At 35.0% G+C, this 24,473-nt stretch overlaps 2 protein-coding genes across 3 annotated transcripts in view; both read right to left on the minus strand.

The window, feature by feature from the left end:
• The window catches only part of LOC142351224 (mediator of RNA polymerase II transcription subunit 22-like), a 595,906-nt gene that overhangs the window by 390,121 nt on the left and 181,312 nt on the right, over positions 1–24,473 (minus strand). The window lies entirely within an intron of this gene.
• The window catches only part of LOC142351221 (metal transporter CNNM4-like), a 520,873-nt gene continuing 497,698 nt past the window's right edge, over positions 1,299–24,473 (minus strand). Inside the window, exons 8-9 of one of the 2 annotated variants that reach the window (XM_075403352.1) lie at positions 10,489–10,634; positions 1,299–2,173 (exon numbers count right to left, since the gene is read on the minus strand). In XM_075403352.1, the coding sequence (XP_075259467.1) occupies positions 1,709–2,173; positions 10,489–10,634 (611 nt within the window). In that variant the 3' untranslated portion in view covers positions 1,299–1,708. The remainder of the gene's footprint in view (positions 2,174–10,488; positions 10,635–24,473) is intronic. The other variant, XM_075403353.1, reaches the window with a different exon arrangement.

A 24,473-nucleotide genomic window follows, 5' to 3' on the forward strand; every position in this document is an offset into this window, starting at 1 on the left:
GACGAAAAATCGGTCAAGCGAAAAATTGCACAAAAAAAGTCCGACAGGACTAATATAATTGCTACGAGTTTCGTTTGAGAGCAATTAAAAAGACCGCAGAACTGATATAATTGCAAAAACTTCGCTTGAGAGCAATTAATAAGAAATAAAAAGAGAAGGTGAAAAATAGATTCCAACATGAGATAAGTCCACATCTGTTATAATATAAATGTCCTCTGCTTCAAAACTTGAAATGCAATTAGCACTAGTATCTGGGTCACCATATTCTCAAAGCACTCCAATTATCGAAACTAGCGAGCAAAAATATTAACAAAATGGTTTATCGGTAAAAATTAGTACTAAAGTTATTACATCCAATCAATCTACATTGCATCATTAATAATCGAGTTTGTAAGTTAATAATGGACATCCTGTTTACAATTACTACACTATTTAAAAAGATCAACTGCAAAGACAAACATATTTGACAGCAAACAATGTGTGAATATTTTACCTCGTTTGGCTATTAGTTCGAAAAAATTCCAAGAACTTTTCAACATGGATTTTGATTTTAAAAATTGAATTTGTTAACCATTAATAACAACAATTAACCATTAACCGTTCAGTCCTAGGGTCGAATCAAATAATAACTGAACCCAAAATTCAGAAAAATGAAAATTTTATCACAGTTCAAGTAAACTTTAAAAAAATAAATTCTAATATTCGTGTTAACATATTTTCCCGAATTCCCCAATTTTCTCAAGTTACTTGCTACAAGTTCTCGGACCTTAGCTGGATAAGATACAATACAAATAATTATCAAAAATAGCAATAAATATAAATCTATGGATTAAGTAATTAGTTATTTCTAAAATTGTTCAAGAAAATGGCGAAGATTGACGAATGACATTCGGAATGCAAAATTGATTAGTATAGTACAAACTTCACAGATATCTAAGGCTAGCTTCAATTCAACACAATTTGGAACTGTTTCCTTGTGATCAAAATTTTTCTTTTTATAGCCTGTGCAAACAAAGTGATGTATGTTTGGGCACTACAACTATCAGTAAAAATATCAGTTACCGATGGAAATGTTCACCCGAAGGAAAAGGAAATAGATTCAGTTCCCAGACTTCTGTCTCAGCAACATTGAAAAACCCAATAAACATGAGCGAAACTAAATAAGCCCCTCAAATATGGCATTGCTGTCTTATGCAAATGCTTACTATATTTTCCATCGTGACCCCCTCATGATTGCATAGACCCCCCCCCGACGCAGAAAGATAAGGGTACTCTGTAATTGATAGGTTTGAGAATCTCCGATAAGGTTGCGTATGGGGATAATTGGTATGCAGACATGCATACATTATTCACAAAAGCTTTCTAAAAATTAGCTTCAATTGGGATAATAGATGAAACTGTAAGAGAGTTTTTTTAAGTCCATGAAAAGAAAACAGTGCTCTGCAATAATACCATAACTATTGAGAGAATCAAGAATATTATTTGCGGCTAGTACAATATCAGCACATTCGGAGCAAACAAAATATATGCTATTTAGAAAAAATAACTAAGGCTTAAAATGATAAACTGTTAACCCATTTTCTAGGAAAATCAAATTTGTTAATTTTGTCGCATATAATTGATTAGTGCAAAATACAGGCAGGGTAATAACCACGTTTACGAAAGTTGTTTTATTTCAGTTTTTGGGTGAATGTATACCTGTTGTAAATTAAACTTTACTCTCATTTTTATCTTCTTTGCCCTCCTTTTCGGCGTTGTTAGCTCCATCGGGGGGATCATCTTGTTGGGCTTGATCTGGGGTTTGATCCGGTGACGAGCTTGAAAACTTAACATTCGGTAAATTTTTGGCCCCCGCATTATCAGTCGCCACAAACCGAACGTTCTTTCCTGGAACCCCTTCGCCGCTATTGTTACTCGCAGTAACCGATTCGTTTGATTGACTTGTTAGTTCGTGAATTGTAGGTACCAGTATTTTGTCATTAGCATCAACCTTACTTAACTCGTCACTCAGGATCCGTTCAACCTGTGCCATTTCTTTAATTTCGTTTGTTTTTGAGTCCATGTCGTCTGGACTGGCTTCGCTGGAACCCACCGATCGTTTTTCGTAAACAACTGCCTGGTCGTACAGTAACCGACTCGCTTTCACAGCCGCCATATAGTGTTTCTGCTTTATCTATAACAAAGTTTTCAAAGCATCTGACTTCTCTGAAAGATGACAAATAACTCTACCATCAGACAACTTATACTGAGGATTAAATTTTGGATTTAACTACGACTGCATATATTATGTATTAACTATGTATATAATATGTAATGTATATTGATGAACAGTTAATGTCAAATAGGAAATAAATCATGTTTGTACAAAAATATTATAATCGAGAGTAATAGCGGCTATTTAATAATTATTGCAAAATGTTAACGCGATGTTTTGCGGTGTTTGAAACCTCATGAAATCAATGCTAATTTAGTAATGAAAAATGGCCACCCCATATACTTAACTATAATTGAAGAAATATACTGAGGTTTAAAAAACAAAGAATTAGGAAGTACTCTAATAATGTGGTTAATTGTAGCCTAGTTAAGGACCAAGTGTTAACTAAGGACCAAGTTTTAGCTGGTGATTCAAATGATGAAAATATGATTTATTCAAACATAGCCAAAAAATAGCCACCGTTGACGCGCTTGATGGACATTAGGGTTGAAACAGAAAAAGAAGAGATAGAAATTGATAGAATTTCTTCTTTTTTCAGTGTCAAAAAGTTCCAATTTGTGGTGCAGTTTCAGTTAAAATCATAAACTACACTTAATTCAGCGTCTAAACTGAAAACTATTGAGCTTTATACAGCTATAAAGCTTTAACTATTTCAGCTAGCAATCGCTCCAATGAACTTTGATAACCTAATGCACTATGACTTAATGACCGCGCTTTATCGGTTTACCCCGTTTCCTTCGGTTTTGCTTTTTGACTTTGACTATTCATTACATAGCGATTTCAATGCGTGAAAGAATTTAAAATCCATTCAGTGAAGTAAGTCAGAAGTCAGGCGTGCAAATCGTGACTTAAAAAAGGAGAGCGCCTAAATAATAGCCATTGAGAGGCTGGCGGCGGCTATTAAAAATCAACTCATTTTAATTGAGTGGTAAACTGCAGTTGTCACATTCCTGATTGGACGGAAAAACTGCTCTCAAATGAAAGACAGGGGCGTAAATGTTTCTTTATTGGTGCAAAAACAACAGAAGATGGTAGGGTTCGAACTCCAAGAGTCCGATTCCTTCACCTCGACAGAGGCATTACCTACTCGGCTATCAGGGCCTTGTCATCGTATCTCTAACAACCGGTTTTGTTTGAACAATAAACATTACTTCGGAGTGAGAGTCATTGGAATCACTCAAAAATCGATAAGTGCGTGAAAGTCACTTCAGAGGTCAACAATTATTCTAGAAGAAAAGCCAAAACAGTCAAGCGAAAATTTTGCACTAAAAAGACGTTTGCAATAATTGCTTTTCATTCGATAGCAATTAAAAACAAACTCTAATCAGCTCACTCATTTTCATTTCAGCTGCTTAAATTCTGAATGCGAGCAGATCGGATCACGTACAAAATCGAGCTATTGAGAAAAACATAACCGACTAACGTCGGGCGAATTGCTCTCAAACGACCGGCGAGCGGTTGGCTTGGTCAGTAGCTAGCCACGGGGGGGGGGGGGGGTGCACCGGGGGCTGATGGGGGCAGAAGCGCGGTGGGGGGGGGGGGCAAAAGCGCGGTGGGGGGGGGGGGGTGGAGCCAATAGTAGGGGTGGGGGTCAACAAAGGGGGGGTGTCAACCTCTAAGAACCGCCCCTCACACCAAAAGTATAAGTATAAGTCTCCAAGACAGTTTGAGATGAAACAGACCTGAAAAGCTCTAAGAGCACATAATGCCCGCTGGGCGCTACCTGTTTATCCCGTTTTTGAGGACGAAAAGTCAAAAGCGTCAGACGAAAAATTGGTCAAGCGAAAAATCGCATAAAAAAAGACCGACATGACTAGTATAATTGCTACAAACTTCGTTTGAGAGCAATTAAAAACCAAATCGGTAAACCCCAAAGTAGTATTACCATATAAGTGGCGCAAAACAATGATGCTGATGATATCCGGCAAAAATGATTTACTATGTAATGGCACGTGTCTTATCTGGGGGTGCATAAAGTAATGGGGGCACAAACGAGTTTTGCTGAATCGGATACTTAGAGACCAGTAAGACGCACAGTTCTAAGAGAGCTGCTCAGCCACTTAATGCCTTCCTGCCTTTAACTGTTTATCCATTTTTTAGGAAAAACTAAAAACATGCAAACGAAAATTGGCCAAGCGACGAATTGTACAAAGAGCGCATGACAAATATAATTCCTACGCATTGTGTTTGAGAGCAGTTCAACAAAGCTCATATACTGGTCATCTAAAACTGGCCTCTTAACATTTTGATTTCGTTTTTCATTATTCATTCTGTTCAATTTCCATTGCCTTGCTCAGTAACTTTTGCTTAAAACCACCTTCAGCATTGTGGGAGAAAGCTAAAATTTGCCAAAAGAAGTCAAAAAAGATTTAAAGCAAAATGTTGAATAGTTGTAAACTAAGGTAAAACGACACAAGGTTTTCTTTGAGGAAGTAAAACAACATAGCAGGCCAAGTCCTGGACAATAATTCAAAGATTTTTATTGACAGAAAAATTATACTTCGAAAAAAAACGAGAAAAAATTTTAACTTCAACTAGAAAAAACCGATCAGAAAAATTGGAAAAACGACTAAAAACAACTCACACTGCTGCACGTTGACACAGAAAAATCAACTATAGAAAGCAAATTTTTGTTCAAACAGCGTTTTCCGACTAAATTTCAAATAATATGATAAAATGGCGGCCGAAATCCACCCGCTTTTATGACTCCAGAATAAAAAAATCACGACTTAAACCGCGGTCAAATTCTTTTTCTCATAAAGCAATTACTTTATTAAACTATTCAAACCGAAGAAAGCGTGTTAAAAAATACGAAAAAGCAAACTGATGACTATTCTGCTCAAAAAGCTCTCTAGATATCGAAAAGCTATTCTCATCTTACTGTCAGATATCATTTATCAATCAATGATTAGGCAAAAAAACATGCAAAAAAGACATTATCCAAAAAAGGAACAAAACCGAATAAAAAGTCAGAAACAATAGAACGTATACCAAGACAGGATGACATTGACTAAAGTTAATGAACGTTCTATGGAAATTTTTTAACTTAATTTTGATATCAAGCGATTGATAAGATGGCGAAAGCCACTATAAAGACTAACTGCAACCGCCTTAAAATTTCCATTAAAGAACAATACAAATATGACAAAAACGTCAAATGACAAAATATCTGGAAAATGCACCGTAGTCTTGAAAAGTCTTCAAAATGTTCAAAAACGATCCCAAATATACAATTACTTGTTAGCGTAAGTGCGAATAACCATTTAAGCAGACAAAAATCAACTTAAAAGTTGGAAACAGATTGGAAAAAGTTGCAGATGAGGAAAAAAATTTTCTTCCATAGAACGTTCATTAAACTTTCCATAGAACGTTCTTTAACTTAAGTCAAATTCTACTCGCTTACCAAAATTCTCCCGCTCTCTCCCAGAAAAATGCATGAACGAAAATCCCTCATTTTTTTAACAGATTGCACAAAACAAATTTTCCGCGCAGATCTACATCCTGTTTCAGTCAGAATTGAACGATTGAATGAAGATAAGATCTTTTAGACGGCTTCTATTAATCAGTAGAGCTACACCATATCTATTAATCAGACGGCTTCTATTAATCAGTACAGCTACACCATAAACAACATAAATAGAAGACCTGAACGTAACTTGAATAAATCGAAGTTTTCTTATTAAGGACAATTTCCGACGTGAAATACAAGAAATCCCCCCCCCCCCCCCCCGTACGAACAGTCCCCAATGTCGGCCTCTAGAAGCCTTTAATTAGCATTAGATGGCCTCAGTTGACCTTTAATCATCACAATGAGTAAATTAAATTCATTTTGGGTACGCGATGTGATCAGTATATTCTCCATAATAAACGAAAATTCAATTCAAGTCAGAGTAAAAAATGATATCACATATAAAACTTAGTAGAATCATTGCAAGAGTGTGATTGAAAAACCAATTTGAAATATGATCAAAAAGTGAAAAATGATGTTATGCACGCAATCCAGCCAATATTGTACTAACTCTACTTTAAAATTAGAAAAAAAACATTTCCGTAAAACCATTCGCCTTATCGCCCCACTTCATGTTTCGACGCGACCAGAATCATCACTTCAATTTGGAACCGATCTTAAAAAAGACTTCCCGAATACAATTCAAATTCTTTGAATCGTATAAACCAAGAAAAGGCCAATAATAGCTCGCAATCTTGGCTAGTAAAAAACAGCAGGACGAGTCCTGAAAGAAAGTCTACGAACTTCAATTACAAACTTCATCAGAAATCTTTTGCAAGTGATTCGTGGTCTGGAAATAGCAAAAAAAAACGTCAGTGACTAACTTCGAAAAACTTGCTCGCAAACGACAGTCGTTGAGACAGCCATACTATCTAAAATTGCCTGTTACACCGTGCACTAAGCCTACAGGAGAACTGGCCTAAAAAGAATACAGCACAATGGCCTCGCAAGCAACCAATGTCATCAGCAGATTCGGTGAAGGTTTTCCAAATTTTCTCCGATGAAGGTTATAAGGTTCTCAGCAACTGCTCAGCAACTTACTGCATTAGCGCTTTACCCAAACTTCAGTGAAAGACAGCAGTTAATTTTCAAGAAGTACGTAGGATCAATAACTCAACAAACAATTATTCAGTAGAGCTACGCAATAAACAACATAAATAGAACACCTGAACGTGACTTAAATAAATCGAAGTTTTCTTATTAAGGACAATTTCCGACGTGAAATACAAGAAATCCCCCCCCCCGTACGAACTGTCTCCAATGTCGGCCTCTAGAAGCCTTTAATTAGCATTAGATGGCCTCAGTTGACCTTTAACCATCACAATGAGTAAATTAAATTCATTTTGGGTACGCGATGTGATCAATATATTCTCCATAATGAACGAAAATTCAATTCAAGTCAAGAGTAAAAAATGATATCACATATAAAACTTAATAGAATCATTGCAAGAGTGTGATTGAAAAACCAATTTGAAATATGATCAAAAAGTGAAAAATGATGTCATGCACGCAATCCAGTCAATATTGCATGAATAAACGAATGACAAAAAAAACAGATCTGAAATGAACTTCCGGTTTTTTTTTCCCGCTCACTTATCAACAAAAACAGAAAACAAAGACTCTCCTAGTCTTAAAAACAGTCAAAACCAAAGTCCAATTGCCCCATGCGAACAAAAAAAACAAAATTCACGCAGCAAAACCATTCGCTTTTTTACTCCACTTCCGGTTTCGATGTGACCAAAAGCATCAGTTCAATTTGGAACAGGTCCCAAAGGACAGTGCCCTAATACAATTCAAATTTTTTGAATCATTAAAACCAAGAAAGGTCCAAAAATAGGTCGCAATCTCAGCTAATAAAAAACAGCAGGACGAGTCCTGAAAAACACTACGAACTTCAAATTCATCAGAAATCTTTTGCGAGTCATTCGTGGTCTCAAAATAGCAAAGAAAAACAGAAGAGACTGACTTCAAACAACTTGCTCACAAACGACTGGCATTGAGACAGACATAGTATCTAAAACTGCCCGTTACACCGTGCACAATGCCTAAACAGCGAAATTCTCCTGGGCAGAACACAGCATAAAAGCCTCACAAGCAACCATTGTCAGCAGCAAATTCGGTGAAGGTTATAAGGTTCTCAGCAACTGCTTAGCAACTTACTACATTAGCGCTTTACCATCCTATCCTCTTTCTCATGACAAAAAGAAATGTGAAAACATGGGTAAGGCAAAAAAAATTGATAGCGCAAAAAAACAGCATCAAAAAGACCAACAGAACTAATATAATTCCTTCTTTGAGAGCAATTAACAGAATGACCTGTGCTGCTCGAACATGGTTTAAATGAATTTATACATTGAATGAATAAAATTTATAAATCGTTTCGTAAATCTGCCTTAGACATGCCTGCTTGACCAAAAAGTGGCTATTAATGCAAGCAAAAGGCAGACCAAGGATCAAACTGTAAAGATTAAGAACAGCACTTCGCACGAAACTGTCTCTTCAAAACAGTTTTGGAAAACTCTAAGAGACTGGTAAGGCCCTAAGAGAACTTAATGCCCTCCGGGCGTTGCCTGTTTATCCTTGTTTTTGGGGAAGAAAAGTCAAATGGGTCAGACGAGAAATCGGTCAAGCGAAAAATCACATATGACCACAGGACTGATATAATTGCTACAAACTTCGTTTGAGAGCAATTAATAATTGTCGTAAATCGAAGATCAAAACACTGGAAGAGCAAAAACAAGAAAAATTGATCATTAAAAAAATATATGAAATCACTGAGAGCCAAACAAAAACTAACAAAAAAACAATTTGTGGGGGGGGGGGGGGGAATAAAACTTAGTCGGCAAATCGTCGGAAAAAAACTGTCGCGTACACGCTTGACGCAAATCTGGATTGAAACAGGAAAAGAAAACATAGCTGGCAGATTGCCAGAAAATAGCCGCAATAGATTCGTAGATCGGCAGTCTAAAAAAACAGTAAAAAAGACAGACCAAAAAAATTCGTCTTTTCATTGAAGGCTGATATGTTATATTTTGATTAAAAATCTGTATAAGTTTTTGCTGTCTCTAATAGCTGCTCTCAAATAACCTTCATTTAGAGTGACACCCACCCATTTGACCTTATCTCTTTGAATTAAAGTAAAAAAAAGTCAATTTCAAAGTGAGGAAGTCATTTTTGAGAGTGAGGTAAGTCGTGTGACCAAAAACTTAATCGCGCGCATGAACAAAAAAACTCGCTCCACTAAGAGCGAAAAATGACGTCACACATGCAATTCAGTTGAAATTGCATGAACGAATGAACAAAAAGTGGCTGTGACGTCATATGGTCGTAACAAAAATCATGACGACGAAATAAAAAAAAACCAAGAGAAGGCCAATAATAGCCCCAGCTATCGCTGTGCGGCTATTAAAAAGAGCGATTGACAGAATTTTTTTCCAAGAAACTTTTTTCAAAAAGTTCGAATTCGGCGTGCAGTTTCAGTTATATTCCAAAACTATACTTAATTCAGCTTCTAAACTGAACACTATTAAGCTTAATACTAATGTCAGCAGGTGATCGCTCTAATGGACTTTGATAACTTAAAGCATTGATTTAATGACTGGTCCTTATCAGTTTATCCTCTTTCTTTTGATTTTGCTCTTTTTGACATTGACCGCATTCCCTACATTGCAATTTTTGGGTGTTCAAGAATTCAAAATTAAAAAAATCCAGAGAAACCTACAGATACGCAAACATGCCCTGCTAACATAAGGATACATTGACCCTTGAAAACCAAACAATCACAAAGTGAAATCATTTTGTTGAAAATATGTATATCGATTTGTTGAGATTATGTTATTAAATTTCCTCATAATGAAAAATTTTTGCTGATCAAAATAAAATTTTAATCGAAATTGTACATTTAAAAGATTGGACCCAAAAGGGTTGCTTTGGATGTTTTTAATTAACAAATTGTTTGAGGTTCATTGCATGGTAATTCGTGAACTCTCCATCCGACTGTAGAAAATTTGCAACAACACTTCCTCTATAAATCTTCGAAAATCAAAAAAAATCAAATTCTTGTGAAAAAAAACGATCAGTCGAAATTGACAGAACAAACCTAATGGACTAACGTCAACCCTTAAATTTAAGTTAACACCCTCTAGTTTTACCAAGTAAAAACTCCTTTTCACGTAATTTTAAACAAAATTTTACTTCAATTTTGGAGACAATGTTTACACCATTAATCCCCATACACTAGTGCCCTGGCCTATCTTTGAAATTTACCAGTGTCAAATTGATGACCTCCATCCAAGTTTCACAAGAACACGAAAGTTATCTCAAAATGTGACATAATTTCACATTTGTTCAACTATGATAGAACAATAGAAAAAGAAAATATGAGAATCAATGGTGGTAATCTTGTGACAGCTTTCTTTTTGTTGTGAAACTTTGATGGCGCACATCAACAATACATTGGCGTATCTGAGACGTTTCCATTGCGTATTATCATGATTTCATTGATAGGCCAACACTAGAGTAGGGGACCAATGGTGTAAAGACTGTTTGCGAGAATTGAGCACAAGTTGCGTCCTATTGCATCAAAAATTGCATTTTCACTTACTAAAACTAGGAAGCGCTAACTTACTTTTGACGTTAAGTATATAATTGTTACAAACTTCGTTTGCGAGCAATTTAAAAAATATCTTGCATATTTCGACTCTTCTACAAGTTGCACAAGAGACAGCAGAAAAAAAATTTGAAAGCTAACTACTCTGTTGTTCACCTTGAATATGACCAAATTAGTGGTGGCTGTAGCAGTGAAGTCTGGCACAAAATAGGCTTCTCTCGCAGCCGCGGCCGCAGCAGAAGAGTCCTCATTGTTCACACCCACGCCATTTACTCCACCAGATGAACCTTGACCTGAGTTTGCTGAAACAATACGCAAAGCTACATCTAGTTACAGATTTCATTGTACGATTCTTGAAGTCATACAGAAGTTATGGCATTATTTGTTGAGTGGACTTTGAGATAAAGCCAATTCAAATAGAAAATTGTTATCAAATCATATTTAACACAATGAAGCGTCCACAAAAAAAAACAATTAATGATACGGTTGCTAAATAAAATTCCTAAAACCCGTTCAGGTGTTTCTGGAAACCCTTCTCTTTACCCACCGCGTAATACTTCCTGATTTTCATTTATGAAATGATAATGATGGTCTTAAATTTACGAATTTGAGGCAACTCGCTAGTAATTAAGATCTAAATTGTACCAGTTTTTATATTCATTTAATTCTGAGGGTTATGCATTTAGGTGCTGGCCTGCTATATTTCTAAATAGAGAAAGAAAACTCTACATACAACTATTCAACGAAGGTGATATTTTTCAAATCGAAAGATAATTTAAGGGTAAATTAAAACAAAACAGTTAACGTAATTAGTTGATGAAATAAAATTTTTAGCAAGTGAAATGAAAAAGGTTAGAATTTGTCATTAGTTTGATTCAAATTCTGACGATATCAAATATTTGTTGTTTACGGAATGGTTGATCGCAAACCTATTATTGTTGCATTTCTCTATTGCCCTACTAATTATTTGATTTGAAATGAAAATTTAAATGAAAAGGGGTCTCAGACGTTCAAACCCGTGAAACAGTTCTTTTGAACAGGAGTCATTTCCAATTTCTATAGAATAAGGTCTGAAGATATCAAAATCATACAATGTCAAACCCACGTTCTGATGTGAAACGTATGAGGTGAAAAAAACTCATGCACAATTTCTTCAATCACCCCTAAGTGCAGAGTGAAATAGAAAACAGAGAACTGAAAAATTTACCCAAAAAAGGATGTGAAACGGAATGGATGACACGAGATTGTTTTAAAAGCCGAGGATCGTACAGATAGAATGGTTGTAGTGGTTTCAATCAACAAAACATAGCCGTCAGAATGTAAAAAAGGCTGCAAAATAGTCTTACGTGCTGTGGAATATAGATAGCAACAGATACAGAATTGAAGTTGACGGAGTATAATAAGATATAAATACTTTTTCAAAACATTTTTGTTCAACAAATGCAAATTGGTTATTTTTTTCGCCTGCCATGCTATATCTCAAACACCCTCTCTAAATAGAATCGTTAATTTACCTTGAAAGGGTTCAGACTAACCTTAAACGAGTTTAAGATGTGTAAATAGTCACTTAGAAAGTGCGGTAAGTGATTTATGGTACAAAAGTTATCACACAATTCATCATAAATCTCACTGACATTAAGTTTAGGAAATCGCCTCACGCATAAAAACTTGCAAACGATCAGTAAGGAGCGACATGAAAAGATCAACACAATTGCTCTTTAATGTTTCAATGTGAAAAATTGAAAAACGAAATAGAGTCAGGAAAACGATGAAACAGAAAACAAAAGACGAATCCTGAACTAGAAATCCATAGAATTGAGAAATCGCCATCGAAATTATTACAAGAACACTTGAAACTCTACAGTGGACAGCCAATTTGAGAGAGATCATGAGCAACCAAAAAACTTGAAGAAACCCTCTCTGATAAGCGTCAACACACACAATACTGTCGAAGAATTGCATGGGATGAACGAAAAGACTGATTTAAACAGCGCATGACGTCACAGGTCTTGACAAAAAAAGCTGACAGCAGACAAAAAACCAAGATAATGCCAGTTATTGCGCCTAGGGTTTTTAGAAATTGTTCAAAAACTTTAAGACGAAATAAGTAGGACAATGCACAAAAAATTGCCAAACAAAATATCCGACAAATATTTTCCCAAATACGTGGTCTCAAAGACAAACATAGGAAAAAATCACCAATATTTCATTAAAGCGAAAAATGTCAAAATTATAAATGAAGATCGGTATTTTTAACAAAATATCTTTATAGATTGAATTACACCTCATTATTAAGCCAGATATCTGTCATTAATGAGACTATTTGAAAAGTCCACAAAATTAACAGCTCAAAAACTAGACACAGCCGACAAATATCGGGCGAACTGCTCTCAAACGAATGGCCAGTGGTTGGCTTTGTCAATATCTATCTGCAGCTTAGGAAGGCTAGCTTAATTGAGTAGTGAGGTTGGTGGTGAGTATGTGGGAGTGGAAGGGAGCGGTTGTAATGGGGGGTGTGATTAAGTGGTAGGGGTTCAAGCTCCAAGAATCGCCCTTCGCATCATAAATGTTTATCTCTTAAACAGTCTAGCTGAATCGCATACTTAGAGACTAGTGACCCGTACTGCACTGAGAGAAGACAATGCCATTCAGGCTTTACCTGTACATCCCATTTTTGAGCACGCAAACTCAAATGGTTAGACGAAAAAAAATGATCAGACCAAAGCCTGTAGAACTAAAAAAATTATTTGTTCGAGAGCAATTAAATAACTTCTTGAACTGGTAACAAAGTCACTGAAACCTTTAGCTGTTAAAGATATTCATTGAAATGAACGATGCTACACCAGGGAACTAAGACTAGGAGGCAAGACAACAAAATCTTGAATTAAGTTCACAGATGTTTTTTTAATATTAGTGTCAAAGTAAAAAAAACCCACTAACTATCACAAGAAAGGATTATTAGAATTATTCAATCATAAGACAGCAAAATATTCCAGTAAATATTGAGACTAACTAAAAATATTTCAGAATAACAATTACGCAAACTGAAAACTTCATTAAAATTCTGATAAAACAAGTAGTGTCAAAGTAATAGCAAACATTGGCCGCCCGTAGAAGAAAATTTTCCAAACAACAATTTTGCCCTCAAATTGAAAGTGAAAACTATTAGGCTTCATACAAAGGTCGGCTAGCAATCAATAATTGACTTTGAAAACCTAAAGTACTATAACTTAATAACTGGGGTTTTGTCCCGTTTCTTTTGATTTTGCTCTTTTGACATTGACCGCATTCACTACATTGCGTAATTCGATACGTGAAAGAATTTAAAATCCATTCAGTTGAAACAGTGAGGTAAGTCGCGAGTCAAACAAGAAAATCGTGACTTATGTGAAACGAAAAACGTGATGAAAAGGTAAAGCAAAATAAAAAACAAAGCAGGACAGGTCTTGACATACAATTCGAAGAATTTTTATGACTTAACACAAATCCAGACCTATAAAGGATTATGAATGGGTAAGGAAAACCATTTAGAAAAAAAATCCGCCCCAAAAAACCGACTACTCACTTTGTCGCTCCATTTCCTGTTTCGGCGTGACCAAAATCAGTACTCCAATCTGACTTCAAAAATTATGAAAATGTGTGAACAGAACTTGAAGACAGCGCTCCACTACATTTCAAAATCTTTTAATTGTAAAAAAAGGTGAGCCCCTCAAAAATATCCATTGAGAGACTGAGGGCGGCTATCAATAAGTACATTAACACAAAACCGGGTACCGAAATTGCTAACACAGTCTAAAAATCTGCAACATAACAGTTGAAAAACAGTCCAATTAGCATAAAACTCCTTTCATTTATCAGCTCAGTTCAGATTGCTATAAAAAACCTTATTATTGCTAACATAAATATGCATACTTTTTCAACAAAAAACATAGCCGGCTGACTGCCGGAAAATAGCTGCCGTTGACGCTTTTGAAACACGTCGGAATTGAAACAGAAGAGATAAATTGACAGAATTTTTTTCTTTTTCAGTGTCAAAAAGTTTTCAAAATGTGTCAAAAATTGAAGTGCAGTTTCAGTTTGATTCTAAAACTATACTTCATTCAGCTTCTAAACTGAAAGCTAATAAGTTTAATACCAATGTCAGCCAGCAAACACTAATGAACTTTGACAACGTAATTCTCAATGACCTAAAGACCGGGCATTATCGGTTTATCCTGTCTCTTTTGATTTTGATCTTTTGAATTTGACAGTATTCACCACATTGCGTAATTGAATGTACACGATCAGAAAAATTCAAGACATGCAAGGCTCCCAAAACTTTATTTTGGAAGAAAAATTAAAATGCCGCAAGAAACGGCCAAAAGTAGACACAAAGTTTATCAATTTCCATAAATTCGCTCAATCCAAACACCATTTTACATAAAAACAGTAATCAAATGATAACTTAAAAAAATGCCGCTTTATTTTTAACCACCCATTGTCGCTTGAAAGCGATAATACTAAACCATGACCGAAAAACTAATCAGTCAAAATTTATCACGAAACAGACTAAAGAGACAGAACAATATTCAAACGCAAAAAAATCGTGCATTACCAAACCCTGCTCGAAAAAATTGCAGAAAAAGTGTTGCTCAAAATTTGTAAAATTTCAATTACCAAAAGCTCACATGTCAATTGCAAACAAAAAACTGAAAAATTCAAAGGAAGAAGACAAAAATCATTAGTTAAAATTGATAATTTTCAATTCAATAAAGGCAGTGCGTCAATTAAATAATTTCAATTTTCAATTAAATAAAACTATAGGTCTTAGGAGAATGTTAGAAAGAAACATGCTAGAATGTGGAAAATACTTACATTGTGAAAAAGATTTTTAAAACTAATTAGCAATTTCTGAAAAATAAAAAAAACTAAATTGGAAACTCTAATTAGAAATCAAAGAGATAAAAACATGAGTTTTTGTCATTAATCAATTGAGGTTTAAGAACATTACATAGCCATTTTCCTGTCTAAGAAGTGAAAACAGCTCAATTGCGAAAAAACAATTTGAAGAAAAAATGTTCAATTTAGTTAAAAATGTTAAGCGAATTTTGAGGAGTCAAGGCCAAAAAAAATTCAATTGGCAACAAAACGAAACCAAAAACACCGATGTTGCACCAAAACATTTTTTATGGTAAATATACTCAAAGTACAAAAAAACTTCTAAAAACTCACAAAAACCGCTAAAATCGGATTAGTATGTGTGCAATTTTATAAAAACAAAAACGCCTCACGTCAATTCAGGAATAATCAAAAAGATGTTGACTTACTTATTAATTTGGTTATTACAAGAAGACTTACCTATTAGAAGACTTGGTTAGACTTACTTATTACAAGAAATATTAAGCTCTCAGAAACATTGTGGTATCGATTAGAGATGGTTGTAAAATCATACGGCATCAAAATTTACTTCTACAAGAAGCCAACATACAATACAAAAATTTGTGCCAAATGGACGAAAACGCGGCTTAAAACTCTCATCTGTATGCGCCAATCTCTCAAAAACTTCAAAGTCAAAAAGTCATTCACTGAAAGTAGCGCATGAACGGAAAACTTCTCTCGCTCAGAAAAAGTTAGTTCACATGGCAATTTTACTCACTTTTACTATTAGGTTAAACCACCCGAACAAATAGTATCTCCGGTAGAAAAAACTAAGAAAACCTATACTCCTCTTCGAGTCGTAAAAAAGATAGCGCCCCAATACAATTCAAATTCTTTGAATTGTAAAAAAGAGCGCCTAAATAATAGCCGTTGAGGCCGACGGCGGCTATTAAAAAGTTAAAATCAACTGCAACAGATACCCGCACTTGAACAATAAAGAATTGCCCGCTGAGAAAAGCGGTGCGAAGAAAAGTCACTCTTTACTCTGCCTTCTTTAAGAATGTTTGACCAGAAGTAAAAGTGTTTCAAATCCTGCATTAATTTTATACCAGGAAATTGTTGATAGAAAGACAATACTCCTTATCGAATCGCAAAAAGATAGCGCACCAATAGAATCAAAATTCCATTGAGCTGTAAAAAAAAACAAGAGCATCGCAACATAGTTACGCTAAATTTATACTTTTGCAGCAATCCAAATAGAGAAAAATAGCTACAGATTACTGACTAATTGATTGAAATAATTGATCTATTCTGTTCCCCCCCTCTGTTTTTTACGCCCCCCAGTTACAAATTATATGTTGTTATATAGCACGTTACTATGTAAAAAATAGCACGTGCGCCTGGGGGGAGGGGCAGCTTAGTGGGCTCATATTTTTTAAGCCCCCAGGCAACGTGCTATTTTTTACATAGTAACGTGCTATATAACAACATATAATTTGTAACTGGGGGGCGTAAATGGTGGGGGGACAAAATGGACCCGAAATATCTCTTTGTTCAATAATTCGCCAGTTCTTTGGACAATCATATTCGGTGCCCCCCCCCCCCCCCCCCCCCCCCCCCCCAAAAAAAAAAAAAAATTAGCTGTATAACTCAAAAATGTACGTTGAAAGTCGAAAATCACAGCTGCTATTAATATTTGGTACTTGAGGAACTTATCTACTTTAAATAGATGCATACTTAAATGTGTAAATGTCATGTCAAACATTAAGTAAACAACAACGGGATACTTTTGAAGTTTGATACTTTTACTATAATTCATTTCATTACAAATCACAACTTCTTGGCCAACCTAGTTCTCGTCAAAGCTCCCTTAAAGATCCAATCCATCAAAACGCAAAACCAGTCCCTAGACAAAAGAATTTCTCTAAATTTGCATTAGACTTTCAATCACAGCATGCAAAATTTACTTTGAATGAGGAAAAACGCTCCGAGGTAAAAGTACTATAGCGAAACGGTTAGCATTCAATCCGTTAGCTGTATAAACGGAACTAAAGGGCTCCAAGCAGTTACCAGAGAATTCAACGCTCAATGACCATGCAAGCTGCATCAGAGTGTAATTGTTCCGACCCCACTTGTGGGGGAAGGAACTATATACTCAAATGGGTTTTTTTTTTTTTGTTCAGTGAATTTTGGCCGATCGATATATTCGTCGTAGAGAAATGTGAGTGGTATCATTAAAAAGCTGGTCCAGCGTAGAATTCAAAAGTAAAAAGATTTTTTTGAATTTCGTTTTTTTCGAGGAGTTATCGAGGATTGAAGTTTTGTGTGAACAATGGGATCTTTAGCATGATTGTTCACTTTTAGTACAATTTTCTTCAAACTAAGATCTTTTTTACGAAAACATTAATTCAAATTTCTATAAAAAGAATAAATTTTGAGTTCGTAAAAGTTGAATGCAAGGCGATAGAAAGACTAGTTCTGGTCTCATAGGGAAGTTCACTATCAAAAAAAAATCGAACTCTAATTGAGAGCCCTTTTTTTAATAAAACTTTTCTCTTTTTTGCTTTTTTAAGTCACCTAGAGACAAGTCACATTTTATATCGACGTTCTATTAATGACAAAACTCCTTTATAGTCGAATGAAGCGCAATGAACAAAAAACGTCGTTTTCAAGGAATTGCTCATGTTTTTTTTGGCTTCGATTCTGAGTTTTCGTAATTTTGAATGAAATTTTGAATTTCTTTTTGAAGTTTTACTATTTTTTTTGGAGTCCTATGGTAGGGATTCATTGACTAACAGTGCAATATGTTCCATAATGAGCACTAAGTGAACATGTCTATTTCATTGAGGGGGCGGCTAATGGCTGTTAAGACTTAAAAAATAATTTTTCGAATTTTTTTTTGAATATTAAAGAATCATAATCTTATTATAGTGAATTGTAAGTCAGTCCAGGGGTGAGAGCACCCTCTTCCTTCCTACTGCAACCAAAATTAAACTGGTTAGCGGTTTTATCTTCTATCTATTGGTTATATGACTTCAATGACAAAAAATTTCAATTTTTTAAATTTTTTTTTGGATTTTTACGTATTATTGGTTACTTTTGAAATCTTATCACATTATCCAAATATTGACAGTTCCCATTAGCTTAAAAACGATGTTCTGTGGATGACCAATAAAAACTTTAAACAAAAATTTATGGTTTAAATGGCTTCGACACGTTCTTCTTGCACTTTTCTACTGATTTTTTGGTTTTCTCCTGTTTTTTTTTTGTTGTTTTAATAGTCATTATACTTACTGTGATCTCATAATGAATACCTATGCATGACAAACATAAATGTACTGCCACCGGGGCATCTTTGAGCGTTTTTATTGACTTCCGTTGAAAGCTATTGAATTTAATGTCTGTTAAAATAAAAATCATTTTTCGAAAATTTTATTTGAACAATAACAATTCCTAAATTTTTCTTGAACTGTTAGTGAGTTTCAGTATTGACTGGACCCACTTGCTTTTTACTGCGACTAAAAATATTCTGTTTAGCTGTTTTATCTTCTAGCTATTGGTTATATGACTTCAATGACAAAGATTTCAATTTTTTTAAATTTTTTTTTTGGATTTTTTGAATTATTGGTCACTTTTGAACTCTTTATCACATTATCCAAAGATTATTGTAATCCAATTGGCTTAGAGAGGACGTTCAGTGGATCACAAAGAAAGTTTTCAGAGAATAGCTAATGGTTTAATTGTCTTCGACACTTTCTTCTCGCATTTTTCTACTGAATTTTAGTTTTTGCTGTTTTTGTTATTGTTTTCTGTCATAAGACTTATTGTGATGTCTTTTTAACTATCTATGCATGACAGACATCATTTTCCTCCCTATGGGTTATATCTGAGCATCGTCATTGAGCTCCGATGAAAGATTGAGTTTACTGGCTGTTAAGGGTTTAAAAATAATTTTTCGAAACTTTTTTGAAATTCAACCATTCCTAATTTTTTTTCGTGAATACTCTTGGTCATTGTTGGTTCTAACAGAATCCATTTCCGTTCTACTATAGCCAAAATTAATCTGGTTAGCGGTTTTATCTTCTACCTATTAGTTTTAAAACATCAATGCCACGAGAATTCATATTTTTTTTGGGTACTTTATTTTGTTTTTCGATCCTTTTGAAATCTTATCACATCATCTTACTGCTGAGAGTCCCTATTGGTTTAGGGAAGAAGTTCAACGGATCATAAATAAAGTTTTCAGGGAAGAGCTTATGATTTGAGTTGCTTCGACATTTTCTTCAGGCACTTTTCTACTGAATTTGTGGTTTTTGCCTCTCTCTGTTGTTGTTTTCATAGTCATTAACTTGTTGTAAGGTCTTATTGATGAAATACGATTGGCAAAAAAACTTATTGTCCCCTCGAGGCATCATTTATTGTATATACTGGCTTCCGTTGAAGGCTAATGAATTTAATGGCGTTGATAATACGTGTTTTCCCGCAATTTTCGTGCGTCTAATGTATTTGTTTATATTTGTTGATTTTTTGAAATTATATTGATAAAAAAGGTTTTCCCATTGCTCCTGAAAAATTAATTTAAAATTGAAGAGTGTTTAGTGAAAAGTTCATTTTTTTAATGCCTTCGACCCTTTTGTCGCTCAATTTTTTTTCCTGAATTCGCTGTTTTTGTTCTTTAGGTAGCCGTAAATTGCTCACAGATCTCATAGGCTTGTAATTGAGGACTGAATGAATGATGTTGCTCGAAACATTCAGTATATAGCGAATAGGTTCCTTTCGTCAAATTTAACTTCTATTCATCAATCAGATGTCCCATCGAATTTCGTGTATTTCAAGAAATAACATATATATTGATATTATGTGCCACTGTTGTTTCGTTTTTCTGAACGTTTATTGAATGGCCATTTTTTGCGTTTCTTTTTCTCTTCCTTCAGAACAATCGCGTAATAACAGATCCCAATGGTTTTTAAATGTGGCCCAAGTAAACTTATTTAATCTTTCAGTATAAATCCTTCAACTGAAATAGCAGAAATAACAACTGAATTAAAAATACATATTCAGATGATAGCTATTGATTTTAATGGTAGCAAAGGTTTGTGTTTTCGCAAATCGTTTGTAATTTTTTGAGTTTCTCTTTAGTTTGTTTCTATGGCATAGTCTGACCACAGACGGGTGCTTTTGGTTTTGTAATGACTTTTTAGTAATTTATCAAGGATTTTTTTATTAAAAACCAATGTTTTTTAAGATTTTTGAATTTTCTTGGTGCAAAAAATGTTGATTAATTTTTAAGTTTCGCCTCACTGTTCGTTCTTTTTGTCGGCTTGTTACCTAGTCTCGTTAAGAAAACTTTTCATCTGCTGTATAGTTAGTAAAAGGTAAACTTGTGTAGTTAAGGTTTTATCTGACTGCATTTTGACGTTGTTACCAGGTGCTTTTAAATTTAGATATTCATTTTTTGCCGCCAAAATTTTGTTGGTGCTATTTTTTTTCTAGTCTCTTCAATGTCAGGTCACGTTGGTGCTGTAATGAAGCATGGCATTAGTAATTCAATTAGTAGATAGAATGTGTAACGATTGTTTTAAACTCAAACATCTATTTTTGTTATCTCTTGATTTGGTTGACATTTTAGTCAAAAATGTAGATGAGCTCGGGTCGGAACATCATGTGCGAACGCACATTAACGAGCCGCCTTGTTGAAGTCAAATCTGACAATGGAAAGCCGTGGGATCAACTTTTTAATCCATCAATCAATGTCAATGGATAAACTATGCACCCTATGTAACAATTTTGCGCTCAATTATGCAGCCGCAATAACGAATCACTAAAAACCGGAACAGATTGTCATTGGGAAAATGGATAAGAACACACTACATAGGAGAAAAAATGCAAATAAAGGCTTTGAGGAAAATAACAAGGATAAAAACAAACAAACATGTAGATGTCCATACAAATATACTCAAAAATCTAAAGTATATTTTCAATTTATATCCAAATTTTCTCTTTCTTCTATAGAACAGAAAAAGATAGTCGACGGGAAATGCTGACATTACTCTTGAGAAAAACTGAAGTCATTTACAGAAAATACCAACACAGATTAACTAAAAACGAATGCTTTTCCAATTTTCAGTTAATGCAAAAACCATGTTTCAGTTATTTCAAACATGGAAATCGAAATGCAAACAGATCTCGGAGAAGATCAATTAACTTTTTCAAGAACAACTGTTAGCATTGTCCCAAAGTTTATTTCAGTCAGCTTTTAACACCTAAAGGTTATCAAGCTGGAGTTTGTGCGCATGGTTTCGCTTGCTTAGCAAGCAGATTTCGGGTCAATCGCGTTTACATAATTTTTTTTTGTCTAGTAAACATAACCGACTAACGTAGGGCGAATTGATCTCAAACGACCGGCTGGCTCCGTGGGATTGGGTCTTTGGCTGCACGGGGCCCTTACGGCTTGAACGATGGGCTTGAACGGGGTGGGGATTGAGGGTGGCTCGCGGGTGGGGGCTGATGCGCGCGTGTGTGTGTGTGTGTGTGCGGGGGGGGGGGGGGGGGTAAGTATAAGTCTCAAAAACAGTTTCTATGAATCGCATACATGGAGACTAATGAGCTGAAAGGTTCTAAAGAGAACATAACGCCCGCTGGCCGCTACCTGTTTATCCTGTTTTCGAGGACGAAAAGTTAAATGGGTCAGACGAAAAATCCGTCCAGGGAAAAATTGCATTTAAAAAAAGACCAACAGGATTACTATGTTTGCTACAAACATCCTTTGGGATCAATTAATTACAGAGTTCTACATTGTTGGCCATTCATTTCCCGAGAGCAACCACAAAACAAATGATTTAGGCTCACTGACAACAAAAAGCTAATGAGGAAAATATTAGAATGTGTGAGCGCAAAGAGTTGAGCACACTTTCATCTTTGATATTGAGAGAACCGAAATTATTGAGTTCTACAATAATAGTTCTCGTCGATTTTTAGAGCTCTGATTTGATAATTAACTTAAATTATTCAGTCTTTCCTCAGTAAGAAAATTATGGTGGATACACCAATCACACAAAAGATCTGAAGAAAATGATGTCATGCACTTTTAAAACCGCATCTCTAACGTCCAGCCGTGGGAAAACTTCGCTAGACCATTTTTCAGCAAAACATCCTCTAAAAGTATGGGACAAAGTCGCCACTATTTCCCATCGCACAGAAACAAAAGGATGATTTTAATTTGTGACAAAAAACATATCCGGTAAAATGCCGGAAAATAGCCGCCGTTGACTCGCCTGACGCATATTGGGACTGAAACAAAATAGAAAAATAACAGATAGAAACTGATATAATTTTTCTGTGTCAAAATTTTTTTTATTTGGTGTGCAAAATCTGCATATTCGGTTTGATTCCAATATTACACTGAATTCAGCTTCTAAAATGAGCGCTATTAAACATATTACTTATACCAGCTAGCAATCGCTTTGGTAACTTAATGCACCAGGACTTAATGACCGGTCTTTATTTGCTTATCCTGTTTTGATTTCGCTTTTTTGACTTCGACCTTAATCACTACATAACGCAATTCAATGCGTGAACGAATTTAAAACCCATTTAATTGGAGCAGTGACGTAAGTCAGAAGTCAAAAGTGAAACAGTGAGGCAAGTCAGAAATCAAACGCGAAAATCGTGACTTAAGTAAAACGCAGAATGATCAAAAGCTAAAGCGAATTTTTAAAAAGGAGAGCCCTTAAATAATAGCCTTTGAGAGGCTGATGGCGGCTATTAATAAAAACAATCTAAACAAGGAAATACGATTAAATAAAAAAAATAGCCTAATTGTTGTGATAAACTTAATAATTAAAAATATTTGATAGTTTATTATTGCAGATGAGATGAAAGTACCAATCGACAAAAACGATTTATCAATTGCACATCGTCTACCATCTCGACTAGATGATAAACCAATAAAAGCCAGGTTTACCAGTCGAACAGTTAAAATAGAGATGCTCCGTAACAAGCGTAGCTTAGTAAGATCCAATCAGTTTCAGAATGAGAAAATTTATGAAGATTTAAGCAAAGTTAGACTGAACTTCGTGAGGCTTCTGAAGAGAGACGTTAGGGTAAATACTACGTACATCAGAGAAGGTACAATCTATTATAGCGTCAATGGGTTGTACGAAGGGGGTGTAGATTTGGGTTACAAACTCGAGGACGTGTACTATTGCTTCGAAACGAACAATCAAACAAGGATCACTCAGAATGTCTCCCATTTTGATACAAACAGAGAACAGCTCAACTTCTCGGCAGGCGACCGTAATAATCAGTGGCGTCCAATAATTTTTTTTTGGAGATTATAAATCTCGCAAAAAGCGACAACGAAAACACAAATAATGGAAACGGAAGCATCAGCAATTAAGCACCTTTGATAGATATTGAAACATCAGTTCAGTTGAATATAGACTCTGCAATGATGGAAACAACCAAGCAGCCATGTAGTATAAAAGTCATAAACCCTCCTTTTCTGTATATTTTGACAAGTGCATTTATTCCAAAGATGATAAAAGTATACGCCTCTCCATTCTACATTTAAATTCCCGTTCTCTTGTCGCTTATATTGATGATGTAGAAGCCTTAATATATAGTCCTGAACATTCCCCCGATAAATGACGTCTTTCTGAAACTTGGTTAAACAATGAAAATGAAGCCAGAAATTTCTTAGTCGATGGAGATGATCATTTTCTAATTAAAAACAGAAAAGATACTAGAGGAGGAGGAGTAATGATTCAAACCAAACCTCATATCAATGTAATGACAGAACTACAATTCCTCTTGATGAATGAATTTTTGTTGAAGTACAAGCACGCAGCTGTGTTTTCAGGTTAGCCACGTGCTACAATACTCCGAGAAAAAACAAACTCGATTTTGTCGACACTTTAGATAAGCTTCTCGAACATGCATCGACGCCCAATGTTGCTACTGTAATTTGTGGTGATTTTAACATAAATACCTTTGAAAAAAAACTAATCAGTAAAAACTACCTAAAAACAAAAAAATCAAATGGATTTCAAATACAAACAATGGTAGCTACAAGAAAAACAAGCACTTCAACTTGCAATGATCACTTTATTCATCAAAATTTAAATCGCGAAGTAATAAATGTTCTTACTCAGCAGTTTTTCAGACCATTACCCTACTCAAATTACTTGGTCCCCAACAGGAGTTGAAAAGTGCGATTTCACAAAATCTTAGACATTAAGTTTGTACAAAAACCCCACACAAGTGCAAAATTATCTATATTATCT

Source organism: Convolutriloba macropyga, chromosome 12, assembly GCF_964194025.1.
Source record: "Convolutriloba macropyga chromosome 12, txConMacr16.3, whole genome shotgun sequence".
Classification (NCBI taxonomy): Eukaryota; Metazoa; Xenacoelomorpha; order Acoela; family Convolutidae; genus Convolutriloba; species Convolutriloba macropyga.